The following is a 23,276-nucleotide window of genomic DNA, read 5'->3' as shown; positions in this document are numbered from 1 at the left end:
CCCTTTAAAAATTGTCCCAAACTCCCAAGCCCAAAGTTTTACAATGATCCGTGTTGAGTAGCACGTTGACAATACGTCCATTTGTGTTTCGTTTTGTTCATGAAGTAAGAGTCAACATTAGAAGTCCACAAATTGTATATTTGTATGCTTTCTCTTGGATTTAAAGCAACAACGGCCCGAAAATTGGCCCAAGATAAACAAAATAGAAACAAGTAGAAAAAATTAAAAAAGGGACAAATTAAAGCGTGTATGAATTAAAACTAGTTTTTATTCTAAACGATGCAACAATTTGGTTATTAACTAATGAAACAACAAAATATGATGAGTTGGAGTTAAAAGTAATTGTAATTGGAAATCTATCTTCATTGTAACTGTCTTAGTCATTTTTCTTAAGATGAGATGAAGGCCCTATCACTACAAGAGATTGTACTTTTAGCGGCGGGAAATCTCGTAGCTAAAGGTCAATAATCGTTGATTAACGACGGGATTTTATGTCGCGAACCTATCATAAAAGGGGGCCGTCATTAATGGAAAATCCCGTCGTTAACCCGTCGTAAAATTAATTTGCGACGGTTGTTCCCGTCTTAGTTTGATCGCTGACGAGATTTTTGACCCGTCGTTATTAGGTTGTTATTAAAGATACAAATTCTTGTAGTGTATCTAGACATTAAACACTTTTGAAAGAAGAGGGGGAGGATAAGTGAAACCCTCCTCAAAGTGCCCGTTAGTATAGATTTAACTCCCAACCGAGAAATCATTTTCATTAGGCCAAATTTTACTTGGTTAACCTTATTAGGCAATATTTAGTACGTAGTACGAATTAATTGCCATTTTCCAATTTTACATGTACACAATAATTATTACGTACTAGCATGTAGTAGTTAACAAGTGAGAGTGATGGATAGCTCAGTTGGTTAGAGCTTCCATCCCGGTTCCAGGTGATCCTGAGATCGATTCTCATCCCCGCCCTTGTGGCTCATTTGCACCAAAAAAAAAAGAAAAAATGTAGTAGTTAACAAGTCAATCTTTTTTCATCAGCATGCATACAACTTCAACAATACATATTCATCAGCATGCATACAACTTCAACAATACATATCTTGTACATGCACTGCACAGGTCAAAATACTAGCCAGTTAGTTACTCCATATTTGCTAGCTGTATGTAGACTTATCGTTCCAACTCATTATTTCAAGCATAATGCTAACACTATAAGAAATTGTACCATTAACGACGGAAAATTTCATCGCTAAAGGCCAATAATCGTTGATTAATTGCGGGATTTTCTGTCACGAATCCGTCGTAAAAGGGGGCCGTCGTAAATGGAAAATTCCTCGTTAACCCGTCATAAAAGACATTTGCGACGGTCATTTCCAATTTTGTCTAGTTATTAACCCCGTCGTTATTAGGTTGTCCTTAAAAATACAAATTTTTTTAGTGTAAAAAGTAAATTCAAGTCAACAACTAATAAATAAAATTAATAAATGGAATGATGTCTTAAAGTTGACTAAATTGCAAAGAAAACCTTCATTGATATACTTCATCGTCAGATCCACCTTATCATCTAAGAATTATATAATTCAAAATATTCGTAGCTTAATTAAGTAATCACGTAAAATATACGGAGTATCGTACGTATAAGCTTACGTATTTCTTTTCAAAATCAAGGTTTGACAATGGTTACTCAAGTATATATAAATATACAACCTTAAACTCAAGAACTCATCAGAAAAAATAAAATCGAACGTGAATATTTTCAAAAGAAATAAACAAGAAACTAAAAAGAGAAAGATGTCATCTGAATGCCAAGGTATTACAACTTAATTTCGTACAAAGCTCTATTTCAAATTTATTTTATTTTATTTTGTTTTATTTTACTTTTGTGTTTTAAGTACTGAAGTTCAATCTAACAATATTGTAGGAAAGAGCACGTGGCTAGAACTAGTAGGGAAAAATGGGCACGAGGCAGCAGAAACGATAGAAAGGGAGAATCCCAACGTGCACGCCATTGTTTTACTGGATGGAACTCCAGTTACAAGAGATTTTAGGTGTGATCGGGTTTGGGTTTGGGTCAATTCGTACGACGTTGTGATCCGTACTCCGATAATCACCTAATTAGTTGTGTATAATACTAGTACATGATCTATCTTTGCTTTATTTCAAGATTTCTCTCTATCTATGGAGTAAAATAAATGTTCTATGTTGTATTATGTTGATGTATTATGTTGATGTCAACGTGCTTGTTTAGTACTCATGTAATTCTTAGTAAGAATAATATTATATTCATCGAGATTCGAAATTAAATTTCGTGTATATCATAGCTCTAAATCTGTGATTCCTGGTATACTACACCAAAAACACAAATCATACATTTTTACGATAGTGCTCTAATTAGTTTTATTATATGGGTTACTATTTTAATTTAATAAACGGTTATACTCCGTGTCTCCGTATTTGAAATTTGATTCAGTCCATCATACAGCAACATCAGGACACGTAGGAGAAGAGCTATACCATTTATATTCACCAATAAAACAACACGAAACTCAGTGGAAGCTCCTCCATAATCACACTTAGAGTATAGGCAAACACCATAATTCACCAACTAATCAGCCGTATCACATGAAAAATGAAGAGAGCTAGGATTTGTCTCCCCTAGCAGAGAGCGATAATTACCATTGAATCCACCTCCAGTATACATTTCCAAGTTAATGTCATGCCTTTCATTACAACTAAAAATCTTGTCTTGGTGCTTGAAGAGATCCCACAGTATAAAAGGATGGGTGAATGGTTCAGATAATTACTCAAATTCTACTTGAATAGTTTAATCGGAAAAAAATTTGTTTGATGGTTTAGGTAAAGGGTTGATTAACAGGCCAAAACCCACGAGTAAACATGTTAGTTCTTAACAGCCCATATAGTTGTTTTCTAATTCTACGAGTCCTTATTTGTATTATTTTTTTTTTTGTATGAAATGTTGTGGTTATTTTTTAAGAGATTATACATGATGTTGAAAAAGTGTGGACACTGCCCATTAGCGTCATAATTTTGTTGGATCACTAGTCAGGACTACATACCCATTAATTTGCAAGATGAGTGTGCTACAAAAAAAAATAGTTAAATAAGCAAAAGGGTTTGGAAAGATTATTTTATATATAATATTTGAGATAAATAAAAATGTGTTGGCTAGTTTGTACAAATAAATTTAGATGCCTATTTATAAGCTCTTTAATCCCAATAGGAAACTTCTAAATATTTCTTAAAATATGTATAAGGGTTCTAGCCTTCTAGACGCTTCCCATACTAGAATCTTCTACACAAAACCAAGCTAGAATATCCAAGACTCTTCCGGAGCACTCTAAAATCTTTTGATGCACTACAAAAAATCTTACTACATCAGCCCATATTTTTGGGCCTCCAAAATATGGCCCGACCATTATCTTTATTCGCACAAAATATAATGGACCCCAAATTCTTAGCCCAAAAAAGAGCTTATTTGGCTCACCAAATGCCCCTTTATTATGAATGAGAATTCATGAATTCGAGTATGGATAATGACATTTGTTTTGCAATAATATAACATTGATAAAGTGTATGATGACACAATACCATTTCATTTGCCAAGTCACAGTGACACATAGCAACGTGTATATATTCCTTGCCTTTGAGTTTTAATAATAGTATAGATTTTACGGAAGACTAACTATAACTAAAATATGTAGTAGTATAAGCTAATTAAAGTACCCATTCAAACAACAAGTTCAAGTAATCGCATGTTAATTGTTCAATTAAATGTTTGAGAATGCATGGAAGCTAAGTTAGCAAATGTTACTTTATCAAGAATATAAATGCTGCCCTTAGAACCCAATAATTTAATTAAGGGTTAAGGGTATACTAATCAACTGAAGAAGATCGAAGAAACTAATAAGGGAAACAATATGTCTTCAGAATGCCCAGGTAATCTAGCTTAATTAGTTTTTGTATGATTTTTATGAAGTTTAAAAGATTATTCTCTCTTTATTACTATAATTATACAATTCATTTTTGTTAATTAACATGTTCGTAATGTTATTATTTTATAGGAAAGAACGCGTGGCCTGAACTAGTCGGAGAAAATGGGAAGAAAGCCACGAAAATCATTGAGAAAGAGAATTCGAATGTGGATGCCTTCGTTGTGCCAGAGGGATCTATGGTTACCCTAGACTATAGGTGTGATCGGGTTCGTGTTTGGGTCGATTGTCATGAAAATGTGGTTCGTCCTCCCATGATTGGTTAAGCTATATCACTATTTACTACATTGTATGCATAATAAATTATGTACGAAGTATGTTTTACTTCAATAATCATGTACAATAAAGTTATCCGAATATAATTATTGTTTGTGGCTCCTAATAAGTAACAAAATTTGAGCTACTTTAATGTTCATGTGTTATGTTTATATAAATATCAACCGATAAAAAGAAATGGTTCACATATGTTACTTACACTACAAGAAAACAGTGTTTTACTGACTAAATTTACCGACTACAAAATAATAGTCGGTAAAATTGATTGTACCGACTTTTTCTATAGCAGTCGTAAAATAAAAAAATTCCTATAAAAAAAAGTAGTCGATAATTTAACGACTACTTTTTACACTATACCGATCAAAAATAAGTACAAAAGGTCTTGCGCGCACAAGGTGTACCATAAATTTATTGTACACCAAGATAACTTTTATCTGTTTTTTTGTAACTTTAACCTAATTTTGATTAACTTTTAAATTGGTAAAAAAAAATTGATAGATAAACATTAATGATTAATTTTATACATTATTAGTGATTTTGAAGAAATAAGTTTTACTAAAATGAAAAAATTTATCACTAAAAAATAGATAACTTTTACATATATAAGCATAACTTTTAAGCACTTTGAGTTAACTTTTACTCCGGTGTACAATAATTATTGTACACCCCTTGTAAATAAGAATTTGTGAAAACCGTTTTCTTATAGGGCTAAATTATGGGATAGAAGATTTTGCTTACAGTCAAATACTCAAATGAGATTAATAAATGGAGCAATGTTATGCCAAAGTTGACCAATATGACAATGGAAATTTCATTGATATATTTCATTGAAAATATCGTTAGATCCACATCGACACTTTAATTAGCATCTATCACCTTGGCATACCAAGCTAAGTTTGTCATAAGCTCGTAACGTTAAGGAAAAATATAGTGATGTCATGAGATCTTGTATTCTTGTTAGATTCGTCTTATTTTTTATTTTCTGAATATCAATTTTATAATTTTTATTTATTTATGATTAGAGATATAAAGGATTATAATTATACATTAATTATCAAATGTGAAAGTCAAAACATTACAATTTAAAGGGAACGGAGGAAGCACCTATTCTTAAATGGACTGAGTCCACACTAAATTTATTGTGAATCATGGCTTAAAATAAAGTCAACAACTTGTTCCCAATTTATTTTGTCATTTAATTAAGATTATTATGGAAAAAAAATATCAAAATAGTGTCGTTGATACATATTGTGCTTGAATAATATGATTTTAAATCACAATTCTCTTTAAAAAATATAGGGTTACTTTGCTTCAAAAAATGGTTACTATGTCAAAGAATTTTGGTGTTGAGTTTATTATAGTTACTATATGAACAATAAATGTCATTATGAGTGTCAATGGTTCTACACTAATATTATTGTGGACCAGATCCACGCAAGAATAATCCCGGAGAAAGTATGACATTGTCGGTTACTTGATTGTCATCTAAGAAGAATAGAACATTGACTTTGTAATATTCATAAAGAACACTTCAATTAAGTAATCGTGACAAATATGTGTTACAAGCTAGTTTCCATATTTGTTGTATGTGTATCCAAGTTGCTAACAACGACCACGCACATTTTAAAATCAAAGTTTGACAACGTTTATACTATAAATACACAACTCGAACTCATCCAAAAAGAACAACAACATTTTAAGAAAAACAATCAAGTTAATTTAAAAGAGGAAATATGTCTTCTGAATGCCAAGGTAATAATATATACATCTTTATTATTTCATTTATAGTTAGTTATGATAATTCAAGTTTATTTTACCTTATTTTTTGTTAGTATTTTTACGTGTACTAAAATTCAATAGCTTAATTTTTTTTTTAAAAATTCTAACACAAATAATATTATAGGTCATGGGAAGAATGCGTGGCCAGAACTAGTAGGGAGAGATGGGCACGAGACAGCAAGAATCATAGAAAGTGAAAATCCCGACGTGCAAGCCACAGTTTTACCGGTTGGATCTATGGTCACACTGGATTTTAGGTGTGATCGGGTTTGGGTTTGGGTCGATTCATACAACAATGTGAACGCTATCCCTAGAATCGGTTAAGCTATGGTGTTAGCCTAATTGTACTACTTGATTTAGCCTTGAGACTTCCAGTTTATTCGTCTATTTTGTGTAGTATATAATCAAATAAATGTTTTGAGGCCTTTTATGTAAATAAAACCACTCCATCAATAAATAAAGTATTAGACCCTTGGTGTTGATCTAAATGTATTTACTAAATATCAACTTTTTATATTTTTTTGCCATACAAAATTGGATATATTAACGATCAAACATTGTATTTGCAGTTTGTGCAAATAGTAAGTGTAAAGAATTTATTGAAACAGAGATAATATGTTTTTTACTCAACAGAGGAAATAATATCGTACTTTTACATGGACACCGAACTCTTAGGGAGTTGGCTTATAAAATAGAGATTATGCGTACCAAACATAACATAAAAGAATTCTTAATATAAGATATTAATTAATCCATATTGCAAAGTCCATAAACAATATTATAAAATACAAAATCGAAATAATTAATACTCTTAAGAAAATAAATATAAACCATTGCAACGTAAAATACTTTCTAGGAATTTCCTACGTATATAGTATTATATGTCTTGAATTTCCTACTCCCTCTGTATTTATTTAAGGGATACACTTGCCTTTTTCGGCCGTATTTATTTAAGAGATACACTTGTCATTTCTAGTAACTTATCAACCCCACCATCTAATTAAATAATCTATCTACACCTCACCCCCACCTCCCACCCCCTAAAATGACATGGTCCCCATATATTTTACTTATTAAAATATCTACACAACCCCACTTGTTTTATTATTTTATTTCATTAAGTTCTTCTTCTTAATACCCGTACCCGACCAAGTTTATCCCTTAAATAAATACGGAAGGGGTACATAGTACTCCCTCCATTCCTTTTTGTTGTTCCCATTTCCTTTTTTGGCATTTCTTTTTGTTGTTCCCCTACTGAATCTTTACTATTTTTGGCCATAGTTTTTTTACCAATTTACCCTAAGATTCCCCACTATTTACCAAAAAACTCTAAGATTCTACCCTTTTTCCACCTCCTTTTTCCCCACCACCCTTATTTAATTAATTTCCCATCCCCCATAACCCTACCCCACTACCGTCACTTTCACTCTATCTCACCTCTCTGATTTCTCTCTCTCTCTTCAACCTCCTTTCACTTTTCTCTCTCCTCCTTCCTTTCTCTGTTTCTCTTGCTGATACCCTCAAGAACATCAAAGATGTTCTTCATTTTCATATTCCTCCTCTCACTTTTCTCTCTCTCCTCCTTCCTCTCTCACTTTTCTCTCTCCTCGTTCAATATCGCCGCCGCCACCACCACAACTCCGCCACCGCCACCACCACCCGAAAAAGCTGTAGAATACGTATTATGGTTTTAGATGGTGAAATTCGACCACGAAAACCCTAGATCTAGAGTTTTCATGGTCGAATTTGACCTCTAAATCCTCAAAATCGTGAAATTGAGATCAATTGGGTATTTATTTATTTTTGTATTCACGTTTCAAATTTTTAGGGTTTTTTTTTTTTGCGAACTTATGACGAATTTCTGGGTTGTTTTTTTGGTTGATTTTGGTCGAGTTTTTGGTTTAATTTTTGTCGAATTTTTGGTTGATTTTGGACGAACTTTTTGTCGAAATTTTTGTCGAATTTCGGGTTGAATGTTCTCGAATTTTGGTTTGATTTTGGTCGATTTTTTGGGGTTTATTTTGGTCTAAATTTGGGTTGAATTATCTCGATTTTCTTGTCTAAATTTTTGGGTTGATTTTGGTTGAACTTTCTCGAATTTCTGGGTTTAATTTTGGTTGAATTTGTTCGTATTTCTAGGTTGATTTTTGCTCGATTTTTGTTGAATTTGGGTTGAATTTGTACAATTTTCTGGTTGAATTTGTTGTTCGATTTTCTGGGTTTAATTTGTTCGATTTGGGTTGAATTTTCTTGATTTTCTGGGTTGAATATGTTCGTAGTTATGGGTTGAATTGTGCTCGAATTTGTTCACGAATTTGTGAGTTGATTGAAGTCTAAATTTCTGGGTTTTTGTTGGATTTTCTTATTTTTTGGTTATATGTTAAATCGAATTTTCTGGTTCGATTTAGTGGTTCGATTTAGAGTTGTTCTAATTTTGTTCTTTTTCTGGTTCGATTTTAATCTGATTATTTTGTTAATGAAATATCTCTCATTTATCTTATTTATTTAATATTTTCTCTCTCCTTACTTTATTTTAAATATATAATCTCTTACACACAATCATTATTCTTACACCCAATCATTACTCTTATCCCAATACAAACAAAGATTCAGTTTTCTTAAAAACCCCCCAACATTCTTTATGGGAACAACATAAAGGAATGGAGGGAGTATTTTTAATCCCTGGTTTTATGCGGTGGGTTTGAAATTATTACTTCCAATTTAATTTTGGCGCAAATCCACGTTGCTTAAAATGTCAAAAGTCCAAAATTTGAACAAGTGAACAACCCAAGAATTGCAAAGCGAGCAAATAATCTCAAACCTTTTCGTGTTTGCTCCGTCTGTCCCCTTACTTGAATTATAAGTCTCAGGTTTAAATTCCCGCCTCTATTTGTAATTTGTAATGTCGATCACAAAAAACAAAAAAACAAAAAACAAAAAACAAAAAACAGTTGGACTAGTACGTAATTTTTTCTTAATGAAAAAGCTTAGACGTAATTAGACTTTCCTTCTATTTAGGGTTGGTCAATTTGTATAAGCCAATTGAAAATTTACCATTGATATCCAAAAATAAAAGGTCTTGCATGTACAAGGTGTACAATAAATTTACACCAACATAACTTTTACCCATTTTTCTCTAACTTTTATATTATTAAACAAAAGTTGATAGATAAACATATTAAAGGGTTAAGTAATTAATTTTATACATTATTAGTAATTTTGAAAAAATATTTTTTATTAAATTCAAAAATTTTATAACTAAAAAATAAATAACTTTTACATATATAAGTGTAACGTTTAAGCATTTTACGTTAACTTTAAATTCGGTGTACAATATTTATCGTACACCCCATGTAAATAAGATTTTGTGATCCGGAAATAATCAACTTACCTACGCTTGCTAAACAATTACTCCATCTGTTCCTAATTTGGTGAATGATTTTATTGACTCTTGATCTCTTGGAATTAAGGAGTGGTCAAACAAATTACGTAGTACTTCGTCCTTCACTATTAGAAAAGATTATCCAATAATAAAATTACGACTAGGATTATACGGATCGAGTATGATTGATAAAGAGAATATCTTGTAAATATTCCATATATGTAGGTGGTGTAACTTAATTAATTAGCATATTTATTTTATATTCTTTTCCGTATAATACACTACAAGAAATTGTACCATTAACGACGGAAAATCTCGTCGCTAAAGGCCAACAATCGTTGATTAATGACGAGATTTTCTGTCGTGAACCCGTCATAAAAGGGGGCCGTCGCTAATGGAAAATCCCGTCGTAAAAGACATTTGCGACGGTTGTTCCTATCTTTGTTTAGTTGTTAATCCTGTCGCAAAAAGGCTTTTGCGATGGGGTTTTGACCTGTCGATCGTAATCAGATTGTCATTAAATCTACAAATTCGTGTAGTGATATTTTGTTATTCTGTTTTTAAAAATGAGACATACCAAGTATTATGTATAAGCTATCTAATTAAACAAGAATCAAATTAAAACGAACCAAGTTTGCTTGGTGGAGATGATGGAAAACTAACCAAGTTCGAGCCACATCATCCACTTTATTCTTGGGGGTGAGATTCCCTTAACATCCCCCGCTCTCAACCATTGATCTATGGAGTTGAGTTGACGGATTACTTGTGTTGGTTCAATATGGTCTTTTTTATTACCAATAATATTAAAAAAAAATTAAACAAAAAATTAACCAAATAAAACGTGTAAAGATAACTACAAGCTTGTATAATAACAAGAATTTCATTTGAATTCAAAGTTTGACAAAATGGTAGCTTAATTAACTCAATTTTCATTTACTACACGCAACTTTGCATTATGTACGTACTTATTATTAAGTACGGAGAATATTTGTATATATATATACTCCCTCAAAACCCAGGAATTTAAGGTATACAAACCAAATAATCTATTATCAAAGAATTGAAGAAAAAAAAACCAAGAGAGAAAACAGAGAAAAATGTCATCCGAATGCCCAGGTAATTAATTAATCCAGCTTTAATTTCTGATGAAATTATCGAGTATTTATTTAAATTAGCAAAATCATTTCATCATTCTAATTTAATTAGTGTTATACAATTTTATTGATACCTCTACTTAATCCATTGTTAATTTTATAGGGAAGAATGCGTGGCCAGAACTAGTCGGAGAAAATGGGGAGAGGGCTGCGGAAATTATAAGGGAAGAAAACCCTAATGTTACTCAGACGACCGTGCTACCAGATGGAACACCCGTTATACTAGACTTCAGGTGTGATCGGGTTTGGATATTTGTTGACTGTCACGGCAATGTGGTTCGTACTCCTACGATCGGTTAACTTACACGTCTTGCCGATCGATCGGGCATAAATTATACGTAGTACTCCGTAATGTTGTAATATGTGCAAAACATATACTTGTATGAATGTTTGCTTACTAATATATGTCAAATGTGTACGTACTAATACGTTGTTTTACTTGATTAATCGATGTACCCTTCAAACTTTCTATGTACTATTTCCATTATGTACAATAAAGTTTATTGAAAATAATAATTGAGCTATTTTTATGTGCATGTGTTTTTATTTGCGTTAGTGTACATATATATTGCCGGCAGTAGCAGAGCCAGGGTTTTAAATTTGTCGTCATTCAACACAATTATAGTCTATAGCAAAGGAAAACTAATACTCTGTAATTAAGAACAAGAAGTTTCTATAGTTTTTGTTTACGTTTGGGATATACCACCAATAATGATCCATTGTGACTTCGCTACTGTATATTACTGTACTGTACACGATATTCAAATCCAATTTCCGAGTTCCGCTCCTAGAACTCAATCACGTACGTACATCTATATTAATTATCCGGTACCTTTTTAAAGACTACACTTATTTTCCCGATCATAAACCTCTATATTTCATGAATTTGTAGCTAAACATGAATGTTATGAATGCTCTGAGTTCACTTCAAATTAGTTCAAATGAGAAAGATGGGATTATGATTTATGAGTGTCGTCTCAAGTAGCGACTCTTAAGTTTTTATTACAACCTTCTTATTTTAAAAAGATATACACTTTTTTTGAACGGCTGTATTTTAAAGAGAGATACACTTTCCTTTTTTTTTTTTGACATATTTTGGTCCCCCAGGCCACTTTCAATTATATTAATATTTCTTTTTTCTTGTGATCTCTACACTTATTCACATCATTTTTTTAACTATAATAAATAATATAATTCACCCACTACCCGACTTTTATCATATTTTAATAAATTCAACTCACTCTTCTAAAATTCTAAAATTATGTGTCAGTTAAAGTATATATATCTTTTTAAAATACAGAGGGAGTACTTTTTAAAGTCAATAGCTTAATTGGCGACGTGATGAGGAAGTACAAATACATATCAGATATGTATGGGGAAATACATATCAGAACAAAAGACAAAATAGGAAAAAGGACAAAATAAATAAATTAAATGGTACTTTTTTTTTACAGAATGGTACATTTTTTACATGAATGGTACTTCCTTTTTTGTCTTTTAGCTATTTGTCTTTTAATTGATATGTGTGTTTCCACACATATCAGATATGCGAAAAACCGAACCCGCGACGTGATAGGGGGTTTAGAGACGACTCGTCAATAGAGTATTTTTGTTATATATATAGTGCAAGTAAAATCTTCCATAACAGATTTGCTTTCCTTGAGAAGCGGAGATTGTAACGTGGTTTACATGATCAATCCTTTAATTTATTCATTCGTTTACTATATCCTAATATCCAAGTCCGTAATAATGTAATATCGATTGTTTAACGAATACGTACGTAATATTGTTGACCCATTAGTTAAAAAAATATAACTCAAGCTTAATAATTTGACAATGGCAGCTAAGGCAACACGTCATTTTCTTTACTCCACGCAACTTATACATATAAAAATCAAATATATAGGTGCAAAATCAAGAACTTAATTAATTAACAAATTATCAAAGAAGTAGAAGAATTTTGAAGCAGAGAAATATGTCATCGGAATGCCCAGGTAATAATCCATGTTTTAAATTTATTACTAATCTAGTTGGATTTACAAAACTGTATTTGATCAATAGTACGTAAACTACTTCCTCCGTTCTATGAAGGATGCATCATTTCTATTTGCACATATGCCAATACGCTTCTTTGAACATTAATATCTCTAAATGCGTATAAGTAAAAATTATAAAAAGTTAATATTTGGAATCCTTGCATTAATACGAATTTAACAAGATCTCACTTGACTATGTTTTTTCTTACACAACAGTGAAAAAATTATTGTCAAAGTTGATTGATGAATAGTGCACAAATGAGAAACGATCGATGCATATATTGCGGAACAGAGGAAGTATGTTGTTAGATGAACCAATTAGGGTGATAATAGTAATTGTGTTATTTTTTTGTAGGGAAGAATACGTGGCCTGAACTAGTCGGAGAAAAAGGGAAGGAGGCAGCTAAAATTATAAAGAAAGAGAACACGAATGTAATTGAAGCCACGGTTGTATTCAATGGAACTGGAGTAATTGAAAACTTTAGGTGTGATCGGGTTTGGGTTTGGGTTGATTGTCATGGCCTCGTCGTCCGTCCTCCTATGACCGGTTAATTATGAAATAATATTATGTTACAGTTGTGGAGTACTTAATATAAATGTATCATACCCTCCAATAAATGTACAATTATATTATTACTCGTATCATATATGCTAATGATTTAAGGATTCTATGTTCATTTGATCATTTCCCTTTTAATTTGCTACATTCATGTGTGTGAAATTTATGTTTTGTAATCTCATCTGTTTTTTTACCTAGCTAGTTATTGTATCATTGCATGAATGAAATCTAGCTAATTGGGGGTCACATTCAAAAAAATTGTAATTTGGGATAACCGTTTTAGTGCTAATAATAACTGTAAAAATCATTTTAAAACGGATGTACTATCTTAATTATATAAAAAATCTAAATCATAACCTAACCATTATGTAGGAGGTGGAACCTACATAAGATTTGACCCAAATCAAATAGACAAATACTCCCTACGTCCAATAATCGATCTGTTAAAAAGTTACTTCTCCCATTTAAACAATTTAAGAAAGTTTGAAGACTTTGATTGTGGAATTAAACTCCCATTAATTTAAACTTCATTCCTCTATGAATAGAACGGTAGAACCACCCCTATATCGTTTGAATTTATACATAACATGCATGTACAATTGCACATGCAATTTCAAATGCAAGTTGTTAGATTCATTGTACACATTTTCGTTCATCCTCTAAAACGTGGCCTAAATACGTACTTAAATGTAATTAAAAAAAATTAGACACCAAGCTGACAAAAAAAAAAGACATCGGCGGCTCTATTGATATAACGTAGTACGTACTTTATTTTGTTTTATTTTTTCATAATGGAAATAAAAACAACATTAGCCTAAGACTAACTTAACTCGTCTTTTCGGATAATAGATCTTTACAGTTACTATTTGCACGGACTCTAATGAAATATTTAAATACTAATATATTCAATTTCGTATATGAAAAAATAATAAAAATTTGATATTCTGAAAATACATTTGGGGACCAATCTAACAAGATCTTACATGTAACGTTTTGATGTATATAATGGTGAGAATTTACGGTCAAAGTTTTTATACTTTAGACACATTTTTCAAAGCGTAAAGAACTTTCTGAAACGGAGGTAATATGCAGTATGTACTTTGTACTTCATTGAAGAGGTCAATATATATCCACTTTTGGCATTCGTAAATATAGAAACGAAAACAATTTTCTAACAATTTCTCCGTCGTATCATTACGGTTACTATTTGCACAAATTATTAGAGTGATATTACGCCACCTTTTATTTGAAATCAATATATTTAATATTCTCTCGTATAAAAATACCGATCTATTATTTTTAGACGAGTTAAAATAAAATAAAACGGTACCGTAATTTATAAGGGTTTAATACCTCCATTTCAAAATGATCATTACCATTACTATTTGCACAAATATTAAGATAAAATAGAAATGTGTAAAAAGGTGGGTGAATATTAAAATATGGATAAAAAGGAGATATTTGTAAAAAGGTTGGTGGATGTAAGAAAAGAAGAATGAATAAAGTAAGAGAAATTGAGTAAAAATTTGTAAATGATTTGGGGGATGAAGGCTAAAATAGTAAATTTTCATGTCAAAAAAAATATGAAACACGATGTAAATAACATTATAAAACAGACTAAAACAAAAAATGTAAAGATCATTTCGAAGCGGAGGTTGTATAAATATACCACCAGCGGCGGCCCGCGGCCAGCCTTTTTCCCTCCTTGTTGAGTCCATATTTTGTGCGTAGCTTGTGTGAATTTAAGTTGCTCACAATTAACATTTTTAATTCAAAGTTTGACAATAATGGCTGCTAACGCTTCCTCAGCTCAAGTATAAATACACCACCATGCCACTTTAAACCCATAACTTAATTAAGCTTAGAATTAAGCATATTCATTAATTCATCTAATTAAGAAAAAGAAATATTTCGAAGAAGAAACAAAAGGGTAAAATAAAGAGAAAGATGTCGTCCGATTGCCCAGGTAATTAATCAATAGAGTTTTTATATATATGCTTCATTTTGTGTTTACTATAACTAATAATATAACTCGTATCATTTTACTATATTTCCTATGTATTACGTACTATGTACGTATATATTACCATGTACACGAGTATATTGTTGATGAAATAATTAAATGTAATCTATTACATTACATTATACTAAAACAGACATCAGAAATGACACATGTCACTTCCTAGTGCAAAGTTCTCCCGCCAAAAATCTCTTTCCTTAAAAAACAAATCTACTTCATTCTTTTTTATTTTCTTTCCTTTTATATAAATTTTTATATATGGAAAAATTTATAAGATTATAGAATATGATATTATTAGAGAATTTTTGTAATATTTTAGTCAAATCTTCATATCAATAATAGAAAAAAAATTTACTCAATATTTTGGTCAAATTAACCTATTAACCATATCAAATATTTTGGTCAAATCATCATATTAAGCATGTAAAATATATAATATTTAATAGGACGGGCATTGTATATATATGATAAAATGAGTACTTTCGAGATTTATTAATTACGCAATACATTAAAGGGATAAATATTTCATAAAAAAGATGGTTAAATATCCGTGCGTGCACAGAATCTAATCTAGTGATGTTATTATAGGGAAGAATGAGTGGCCAGAACTCGTGGGACTAAATGGAGAAGTGGCTGCACAGATAATAGAAAGTGAGAATCCCAACGTGCATGCCATCGTTTTAGAAGATGGATCTCCGACTACTAGAGACTTTGATTGCGATCGGGTTTGGGTTTGGGTCGATACTGACGGAGTTGTACGTGGTTCGTGCTCCTACAGCGGGTTAAGCGCGCTTTCAAGGTTACTATGTATTCTTCGTATGATAAACGTACTACCAAAAATGTATTTGGGTCTATGTAGTGATCCAACCTTAATTATATTTATGTTTTCAATCATGTACTGACCAATAAATATTGTACTACGGAGTACATAGTAAATAATATGGCCTTTCGGGTTTCTAGCTACTTCAATCATATACGGATATGTACAAAAAAAAAAAACTTATTGATGATAATAAAGTTTGTTTTCTACGTAGTACTACGTGTTTTTTAATTTAGGGCCTTCCACATAGTTTGTTAATTACTATTTACACGGACTCCAATGTAATATTTAACTATTAATATATCCAATTTCGTATGTGAAAAAAGTATAAAATATTGATATTATGAAAATACATACCGAGACCAATCTAACAAGATCTTACATGTAACGTTTTGATGTATATATTAATGATAATTTATGGTCAACGTTTTCATACTTTGGACACATATTCCAAAGCGTAAAGAACTTTCAGAAATTGAGGTAGTAATTGTTACATTATTTTGTTTTTAAGTTGATACAACTAGTACGAATCCACCTAGCTAGCTGGTTAATAGAGAATAGAATTCTCCTCGTATGAATTTGGGTTTGAGTTGATGATAACAAAGACGTGATTGGTCCTCTAACGAGTGGTTAATTACGCTATTCATCAAATAATATACAAGATTCATTTACAAGAGCAAACATGCTTAGTTATGTTTTATTGCATCCGATGAGAATCAATTTCTTTTTATGCGAATAAGCCATAAAGACAACATAAGTTATAAAGTAAAGGGGGTAGGAGATTTGAAATGAGACATGTCATATGGTACTAGCTAGAGCTGATCAATCTGAGTTAAGCCCGTGAATTAGCGGGGTTTGGACAAACTTTAGGCCTAGTCCGGCCCAGCCCAAATTTAAAAATTGTTACGGGTTTTGGGCAACGTGAAACTACACTTTTAGTTATACATTTGGACCGGCCCGAGAATGGCCCGAAAGCCCATTATTTTTGTATGAAATAGCTAGCGGGTTCTGGACACACAAAATCAGCCCGCATCTTGGCTAGGCCCTGCCCAACCCGACATAATGGACTAATTTTTAAGGCCGTGACGCGAACTTGCCCCGGCCCGCCATTTTATCAGTCGTACACAGGTCATCAATCTTCACTCTTAAGCCAAGACATGAGAATCATGACCGCATACTAACCAAACGCTTAATGGAGTTCTAAAACTAGTTGGCACACCATAATAGGTTAGGTAGCCAACCAAACTTATATACATACTCGTAGTAGTATGTTAATTAGTACTTCTTTTTTCGAAAGATAAGAAAAATAGTACATTAGATCCGTTCGATTTCTCATAAGTAATCACTGTCTAAACTTGAAACTAAAAGATTCAATACTACGAAGTATTATATAGCCAAATCTTTTTCTTCGAGTATTTTTTTTGATATTGGATAATTAGTCTCAATGGATCTATCATCTCGTGATAACTTTGTAATACTACTCGTATTGGTAATTTTTAATTTCCTACAAAATTTTAACCCACGTGGCCACATACTTAAATGTGATTCTTATCCTCTAATCTACTGACCACCTTCAAATCTTCAATTCATTGAACATCTACAATTATTTCCAATTTCAAATATGATCAACTTATTAAAACAACCAACTTAATTAATTTATCCATGTAATTGCATTATTATAAAATATAAATATGTGCCAACCATGCATACGCGTACAGATCGATCCAAAATCACAAGCTTTCATCACCCTATTTTTTATTTTATTTTTAAAAAAAAGTGGTCAATTTGTTAAATTTACGATATACTGTAACACGTATGTTAGTGTGTACATGCATGGCGGCCAAGAATATCACTTCAATTACTCCACGCACCTTTTGCATTAATATAATATGCTCCCTCGACTATATATATATATATATACATTGCCCTAGAAATATAGATATTAACTAGCTTAATTACTTATCTTATTATAAAGATCTGAGCATAAATCTAGTTTCAAAAGAAGGAGAAAGAACAAGAAAATAAAATGTCGACTGGAGATTTTTGCAAAGGTAGTGTTATGTATATCTTTGTTTTTCTAAGTTCTATTCACTTTTTACATCCGACATTTTTTTCTCCAATTATGGTCACCTGTACTTGATTTCACTTATGTCAACCTTTTATCCGATGACATATATTTTATCATCTTTCACAACTTAATTATATTGAGCAATATTATGTTACAGGGAAGAACGTGTGGCCCGAGCTAGTAGGAGAAAACGGGAAGGAAGCCGCAATAATCATAGAAAGAGAGAATCCTAATGTGGAAGCCATCGTCTTACCGGATGGTACCGCGGTTACAGATGATTTTAGGTGTGATCGGGTTTGGGTTTGGGTTGATTGTAATCGGTTGGTAGTTCGTCCTCCTACCATTGGTTAATTAAGAAATAAGTGCAATTTTTTTTTCTATTGATTCAAAGAATATATAAAGTACGTACTCCGTACTACTTATGTACTTCGTTTATTTCGTATAAATAATAATGCCGTTTCAAGGCTTTCAATCATTAAATAAATCATTTATCAATGGTTTTGCATGTATTTATGCATAATTCATTACGAAGTACGTATTTATACTTGAGCTACATGGTCGAAAGATACGTAGTAGTGCATGGTTTTGGTGTTCTTACCCTTATCGTTAAAAATATTGTTTAATTGTATAAACTTATGTCAAAAAAATAAAATAAAACGGTCTTTTGGTCAACGTATCAATGATATCTTAACGTTGTGATTAAAACTGATCGATTAAAACTGATCAATGGAGAGTATGTGTATGATGTGTCACAAATAATCCTACCCCATTTACTTACATTCAATTTTATTTTAATTTTGTTTGTAATACATACGTCGAATATAGACTTTATGTATTATTCACAGTATGTCAACTTGAACTGTTTTACGAACATATTAAATTGGTGCACACCAAGCTAGCTGTCCACATGAATGTTCGTCTATCTAATAATTGAAAGAACCCAACTTAACTTCTGCGAAATGGCCTCATAAAAATAAAGAAAAGCCACAAATTTATTATTAAAAAAAAAAAAATCAAAAAATCAAAGGTTGACTAATATGTCTACTTATAAAGCCAGGGAATGGAAATTTTAGAGACAAACATTATAGGAAAAAAAAAAATTAAAGATGGAACAAGAAGGTGAATGCAAATGCCCCCCTATTTCATGCTCAGGTAAAATATGCTTTAACAATTCGAATTCGTTATATATATATATTCATATTTAGTATTGATTAATTTGGTAAATACTACCTTCTTTTCAAAATAATCTTTATAGTTTTTATTTTAGTCTGTTTCATAATGTTATTTTCAGTTTGCTTTATTCTATTTTTTGACATCAAAAGTTACTATCTTTTCCTTCTTACCTCACAACATTTATAACTTCTCACTCAAATTCTCTCACTTTATTCAATTTTTTTTCTTACACTCAAGTCTCAACCACCATGTTAACCATTTCTCTTACTTTATTCATATTTAATTATATCCATCCACATTTTTACACATCCTTTTCTATTTTCTCTTAATATTTATGCAAATATTAGTGTAAAAATAATTTTACAACGGGATAGTATAACATTATGCATACGTAATATATTTTGTAACGCTGAATAATATTTCTACGTACTTTTATTTTCACGTGTACAGGACCTGTTAAGGGTTTCGGCGTAGGAAAGAACGTGTGGCCGGAGTTAGTCGGAGAGAATGGGGAAGTAGCAGTAACAACAATAAAAAGAGAGAATGACAAAGTATTAGAAGCCACCATCATACGCCCTGGAATGGGAATGCAGCAAAACTTATGCAGTTATCGGGTTTTTGTTCAGGTTAATTCAGATGGTGTTGTATTTTGTCCTCCTCATATTGGATAAAAATATTACCAAATTTCTTTTAAAGGGTAAACACGTCTTTTCACAATAAAGGGCAAACACGTCCTTTCATGAATTAATCGAAGGGATGTAATACTCGGTATTGGTTAAGTTTATTTGGAATTAATGGTTTTATTTACTCATTTTTTAATTTAATTGTCACGTTATTAGTTTTAGTTGTTTTTTTTTTTTTTTGGTGAAAGTTTTAGTTGTTGTTAATCTGCTATGAAAATGGTTTGAATTGAATAGTACTTACTCTGTTTCTTTTTGTTCCTTATGTTTTTCTTTTTGGGTGTTTCAAAATGTTCTTTACATTTTCTTTTATACAATCACATAAATGCTTTAATATTCTATTAAAATTTGTGTCAAATGATTATTTTAACCAATTAAATTCATTGAATCATCTAATATCTCACACTTTTCTATTGGGACATTAAATTTTTTTTCATTTTTCCAATATCAGAATTTTGATAAGAATGAAAACATTATAAATAAACATAATTTTCCTTGTTTAAATAAAAAAAATAGAAAAATCTCAATGCTCATTATTGATCGTTAATAAACGTGCAAAAGACAAAACGTAAAGAACAAAAAGAAACGGAGAATTATATATTATTGATCGCTCCATGTTATGTATTATCGTTATCTTTTAGTGGTGTAATTTAAGACTAGCTAGCTAGTAGCTACTCTTTTTTTTTTTAATATATTATTGTCATCGTTGGTAATTTGGTACTTCGTCCATTTTCTAATAGTTGTAACGTTTTGAGATGAAGAATTAGGATCATGATTATCTATATTCTTAAAGTAATATTAGTCCATACTCTTTCTTGCTATGGGTTACCGGCTAAGTTATTTCCAAGATTTCCCTAAACCAGGATTAATTGTGGCAAAGCAATAATCTCCTTATAAATGTAAAGTAGTTTCTGAGAGAAAGAAGATATGTTTGATGAGAAGAGTCAGGAATATAAACAGCCAGAGAAAATTAAATGATCATGACTTGAAACAGCGTAACTGCTCAAAATGAAAAGATAGGATTAGGAGAAAGTTAATAAACCTCTAATTTTGTGACTAACCAAAAACGTAATATTTTATTATTATTAATGTAGTTACATATTAATAACCCAACCACAAGCACTCTCAAGCCCATAGAACAATTTAGCCCAACTAGTAGGCCCACTCAAATTCAAACATAAAAAGGTGATCTAAACATTTAAAACACTCATTTTATCTCCATTCTATCAATCTTGGATATTTCCCAACAAAAACTCACTGTATAATAAAGACTACACTACCAGGAGTCCAGGATCATGCTAGATTCATCTTGATGTATAATTTCATAATATCAAACATTATAATTTTTACATATATGCAATTTAAGATATTAATAGTAACATTGTACGTTGACAATAAAAGTCAAAACGTTGCAGCTATTAGAAAACAAAGGAAATACTACCTCCGTTCCTGAAGTTATTTACGCTTCCCGTTTAAGTCTGTTCCTGAAGTTCTTTGCAATTATGTTATATTCTATTTTTGGAATACAATATTTACAATTATACCATCTATTCTGATTTTCTATTCATCCACTTGTAACATTTATTGGCTCATTATACCCTCTATTCTGATTTTTTTATTCATCTACTTTCACACATAAATAAGATGTCAATTTCGCTCACTTGCTCATACTCTCATTTGCCTTAATTCGCGTGAAAACAGTAACCGTTAAAAACATATAAGAACGGAAGTAGTATTAATTTTATGGTCGGTAAGGTTGGAGGATTGGAGCTACTATCGTACAAAGGAATTGAATAATGGTCCCTAGTAAAAAATAAAAATCATCAAAACACTCCAAATGAGTTTTATCCCAATCTCATTCAGGCCATACAATTTTTATCCCACGTTTTTGGGCTGCAATAAGATTAGTTTTAGATACCAAAACAATTTTGTCATTGAAAGCAACGATGTACATATTAGTGAACCACTCGTCTATAAAATGAACACAATTTTTATTGCATCAACATAACCAACCACCAAACCTTAATTACAAATAATCTTGCAACTTTGAGTGATACTAAACAATTCAAAGAGAAACCAAGAGATGGAATTAGATTTATGCCCATCTGGTGAGTTTTTACTAGGCTTAATTAAGTGCTTAACTTTCATTAATTCAATTCAATTTAGCTTTTTCTTATTGTTTTCTGTCAATATAACGCAAATTAGATTCTAAATCCGGTGGTTGTGTATATATTGCATATAGAGCTACATACAACTGGGTTAAAACGACACCGTTTTGTATTTTAACCCTCTCAAAAGCACATTTATATAGTTTAAAAATACATTTTTACGATTTAAAAGCACATAGATACATAATATTATCAAAAGTGATGATGAAATTAACCATTAAGAAAATCTAAACCTATATACTTACTTGAATAACATAGGGTTCTCAACTTTGAGCGAGAAGGATCTGGGAGGATATGTAAATTGTTGTTGGTTGCTTTCCTCTTAAGTGCTAATTATAGTTGAAAAATATACTAAGTATATGTTTTTAAACTGTAAAAAAATGACTTTAAATTGTTAAATACAATTATTCATGTTAAACTCTCCTTTGAATAATTAATGAATTTTGCAGGGAAACTTAGCTGGCCAGAGCTTGAAGGAATAAAGGGAGAAGAAGCAGCAAAAATCATTAAGGAAGAAAACCCTCATGTTAATCCCATTGTTTGGGATAAACCTTGGGTCCCAGCCGACTACAACTGCTACCGTGTCTTTGTCATTGTTGATTCTGATGGAATCGTCACTCGTCCTCCAATGGCCGGTTAAGCAAGCCAAGTAATAAATGCGTACACATAAAATTAAAGTACGGAGTATGAATAAATATGTGTAATGACTAGCTAGCGCGATTATGTAATGTTGAAATAAAATAAAAAAGTAATAACATTTATGTTTTTGCTCTATATATATTGAACTCAATTGTACGTATACACTTCTACGAAATACTCTGTTTTGAACAAATTCTACCTAGGGTCAAATTCGTCGAGAGACGGTGCTAACAATACGAACAAGCAAGATAACACAAGAACAATAAGAATGCGATAAGAACAATAAGAGGAATAAGGATGATATTATTAATAGACGAGAGCTTGAGCAAATGATAGCGTATATTTACAATGAAGTTGAGTAACCTATTTATACATGTTTTCTAGGTTATGTACAAGCTAGATATATGTAGGGTAGCTGTATTAGAGCATCTCCAATGGTTGTATCTAGCTAGGGACTAGCTTGCAATTTTTAGAAATTCCAAGCTACTAGCTTGACCATTGGAGTTCAAATG

The 23,276-nt window shown here is 31.3% G+C and overlaps 4 protein-coding genes and 2 long non-coding RNA genes across 6 annotated transcripts; all 6 read left to right on the top strand.

Annotated features, from left to right (window-relative positions):
- The first annotated feature begins 1,655 nt into the window (after positions 1–1,655).
- On the top strand, positions 1,656–2,304 carry LOC110782336 (proteinase inhibitor). The gene is made up of 2 exons (XM_021986470.2): positions 1,656–1,810; positions 1,922–2,304. Exons 1-2 carry the CDS (start codon positions 1,792–1,794, stop codon positions 2,113–2,115), a joined length of 213 nt encoding a protein of 70 aa, XP_021842162.1. The 5' UTR covers positions 1,656–1,791; the 3' UTR covers positions 2,116–2,304.
- A 3,582-nt stretch (positions 2,305–5,886) lies between these two features.
- On the top strand, positions 5,887–6,553 carry LOC130460849 (uncharacterized). The gene is made up of 2 exons (XR_008921020.1): positions 5,887–6,038; positions 6,190–6,553. It is a non-coding gene; the product is annotated as an uncharacterized lncRNA (long non-coding RNA).
- A 3,851-nt stretch (positions 6,554–10,404) lies between these two features.
- LOC110782346 (trypsin/subtilisin inhibitor) lies at positions 10,405–11,125 on the top strand. The gene is made up of 2 exons (XM_021986481.2): positions 10,405–10,563; positions 10,705–11,125. Exons 1-2 carry the CDS (start codon positions 10,545–10,547, stop codon positions 10,899–10,901), a joined length of 216 nt encoding a protein of 71 aa, XP_021842173.1. The 5' UTR covers positions 10,405–10,544; the 3' UTR covers positions 10,902–11,125.
- A 3,819-nt stretch (positions 11,126–14,944) lies between these two features.
- Positions 14,945–16,249, top strand: LOC110782354 (uncharacterized). Its single transcript, XR_008921019.1, has 2 exons — positions 14,945–15,162; positions 15,805–16,249. It is a non-coding gene; the product is annotated as an uncharacterized lncRNA (long non-coding RNA).
- A 1,696-nt stretch (positions 16,250–17,945) lies between these two features.
- Positions 17,946–18,588, top strand: LOC130460848 (inhibitor of trypsin and hageman factor-like). Its single transcript, XM_056828517.1, has 2 exons — positions 17,946–18,087; positions 18,262–18,588. The coding sequence occupies exons 1-2, from the start codon at positions 18,063–18,065 to the stop codon at positions 18,453–18,455; spliced, it is 219 nt and encodes a 72-aa protein (XP_056684495.1). The 5' UTR covers positions 17,946–18,062; the 3' UTR covers positions 18,456–18,588.
- A 512-nt stretch (positions 18,589–19,100) lies between these two features.
- LOC110782364 (proteinase inhibitor) lies at positions 19,101–20,215 on the top strand. Its single transcript, XM_021986502.2, has 2 exons — positions 19,101–19,256; positions 19,728–20,215. The coding sequence occupies exons 1-2, from the start codon at positions 19,211–19,213 to the stop codon at positions 19,946–19,948; spliced, it is 267 nt and encodes an 88-aa protein (XP_021842194.2). The 5' UTR covers positions 19,101–19,210; the 3' UTR covers positions 19,949–20,215.
- The last annotated feature ends 3,061 nt before the right edge of the window (positions 20,216–23,276 follow it).

Source organism: Spinacia oleracea, chromosome 5 (genome assembly GCF_020520425.1).
Source record: "Spinacia oleracea cultivar Varoflay chromosome 5, BTI_SOV_V1, whole genome shotgun sequence".
NCBI lineage: Eukaryota > Viridiplantae > Streptophyta > Magnoliopsida > Caryophyllales > Amaranthaceae > Spinacia > Spinacia oleracea.
The sequence above is the reverse complement of the archived record's forward strand: the minus strand, read 5'-3'. Positions and strand labels throughout refer to the sequence as shown.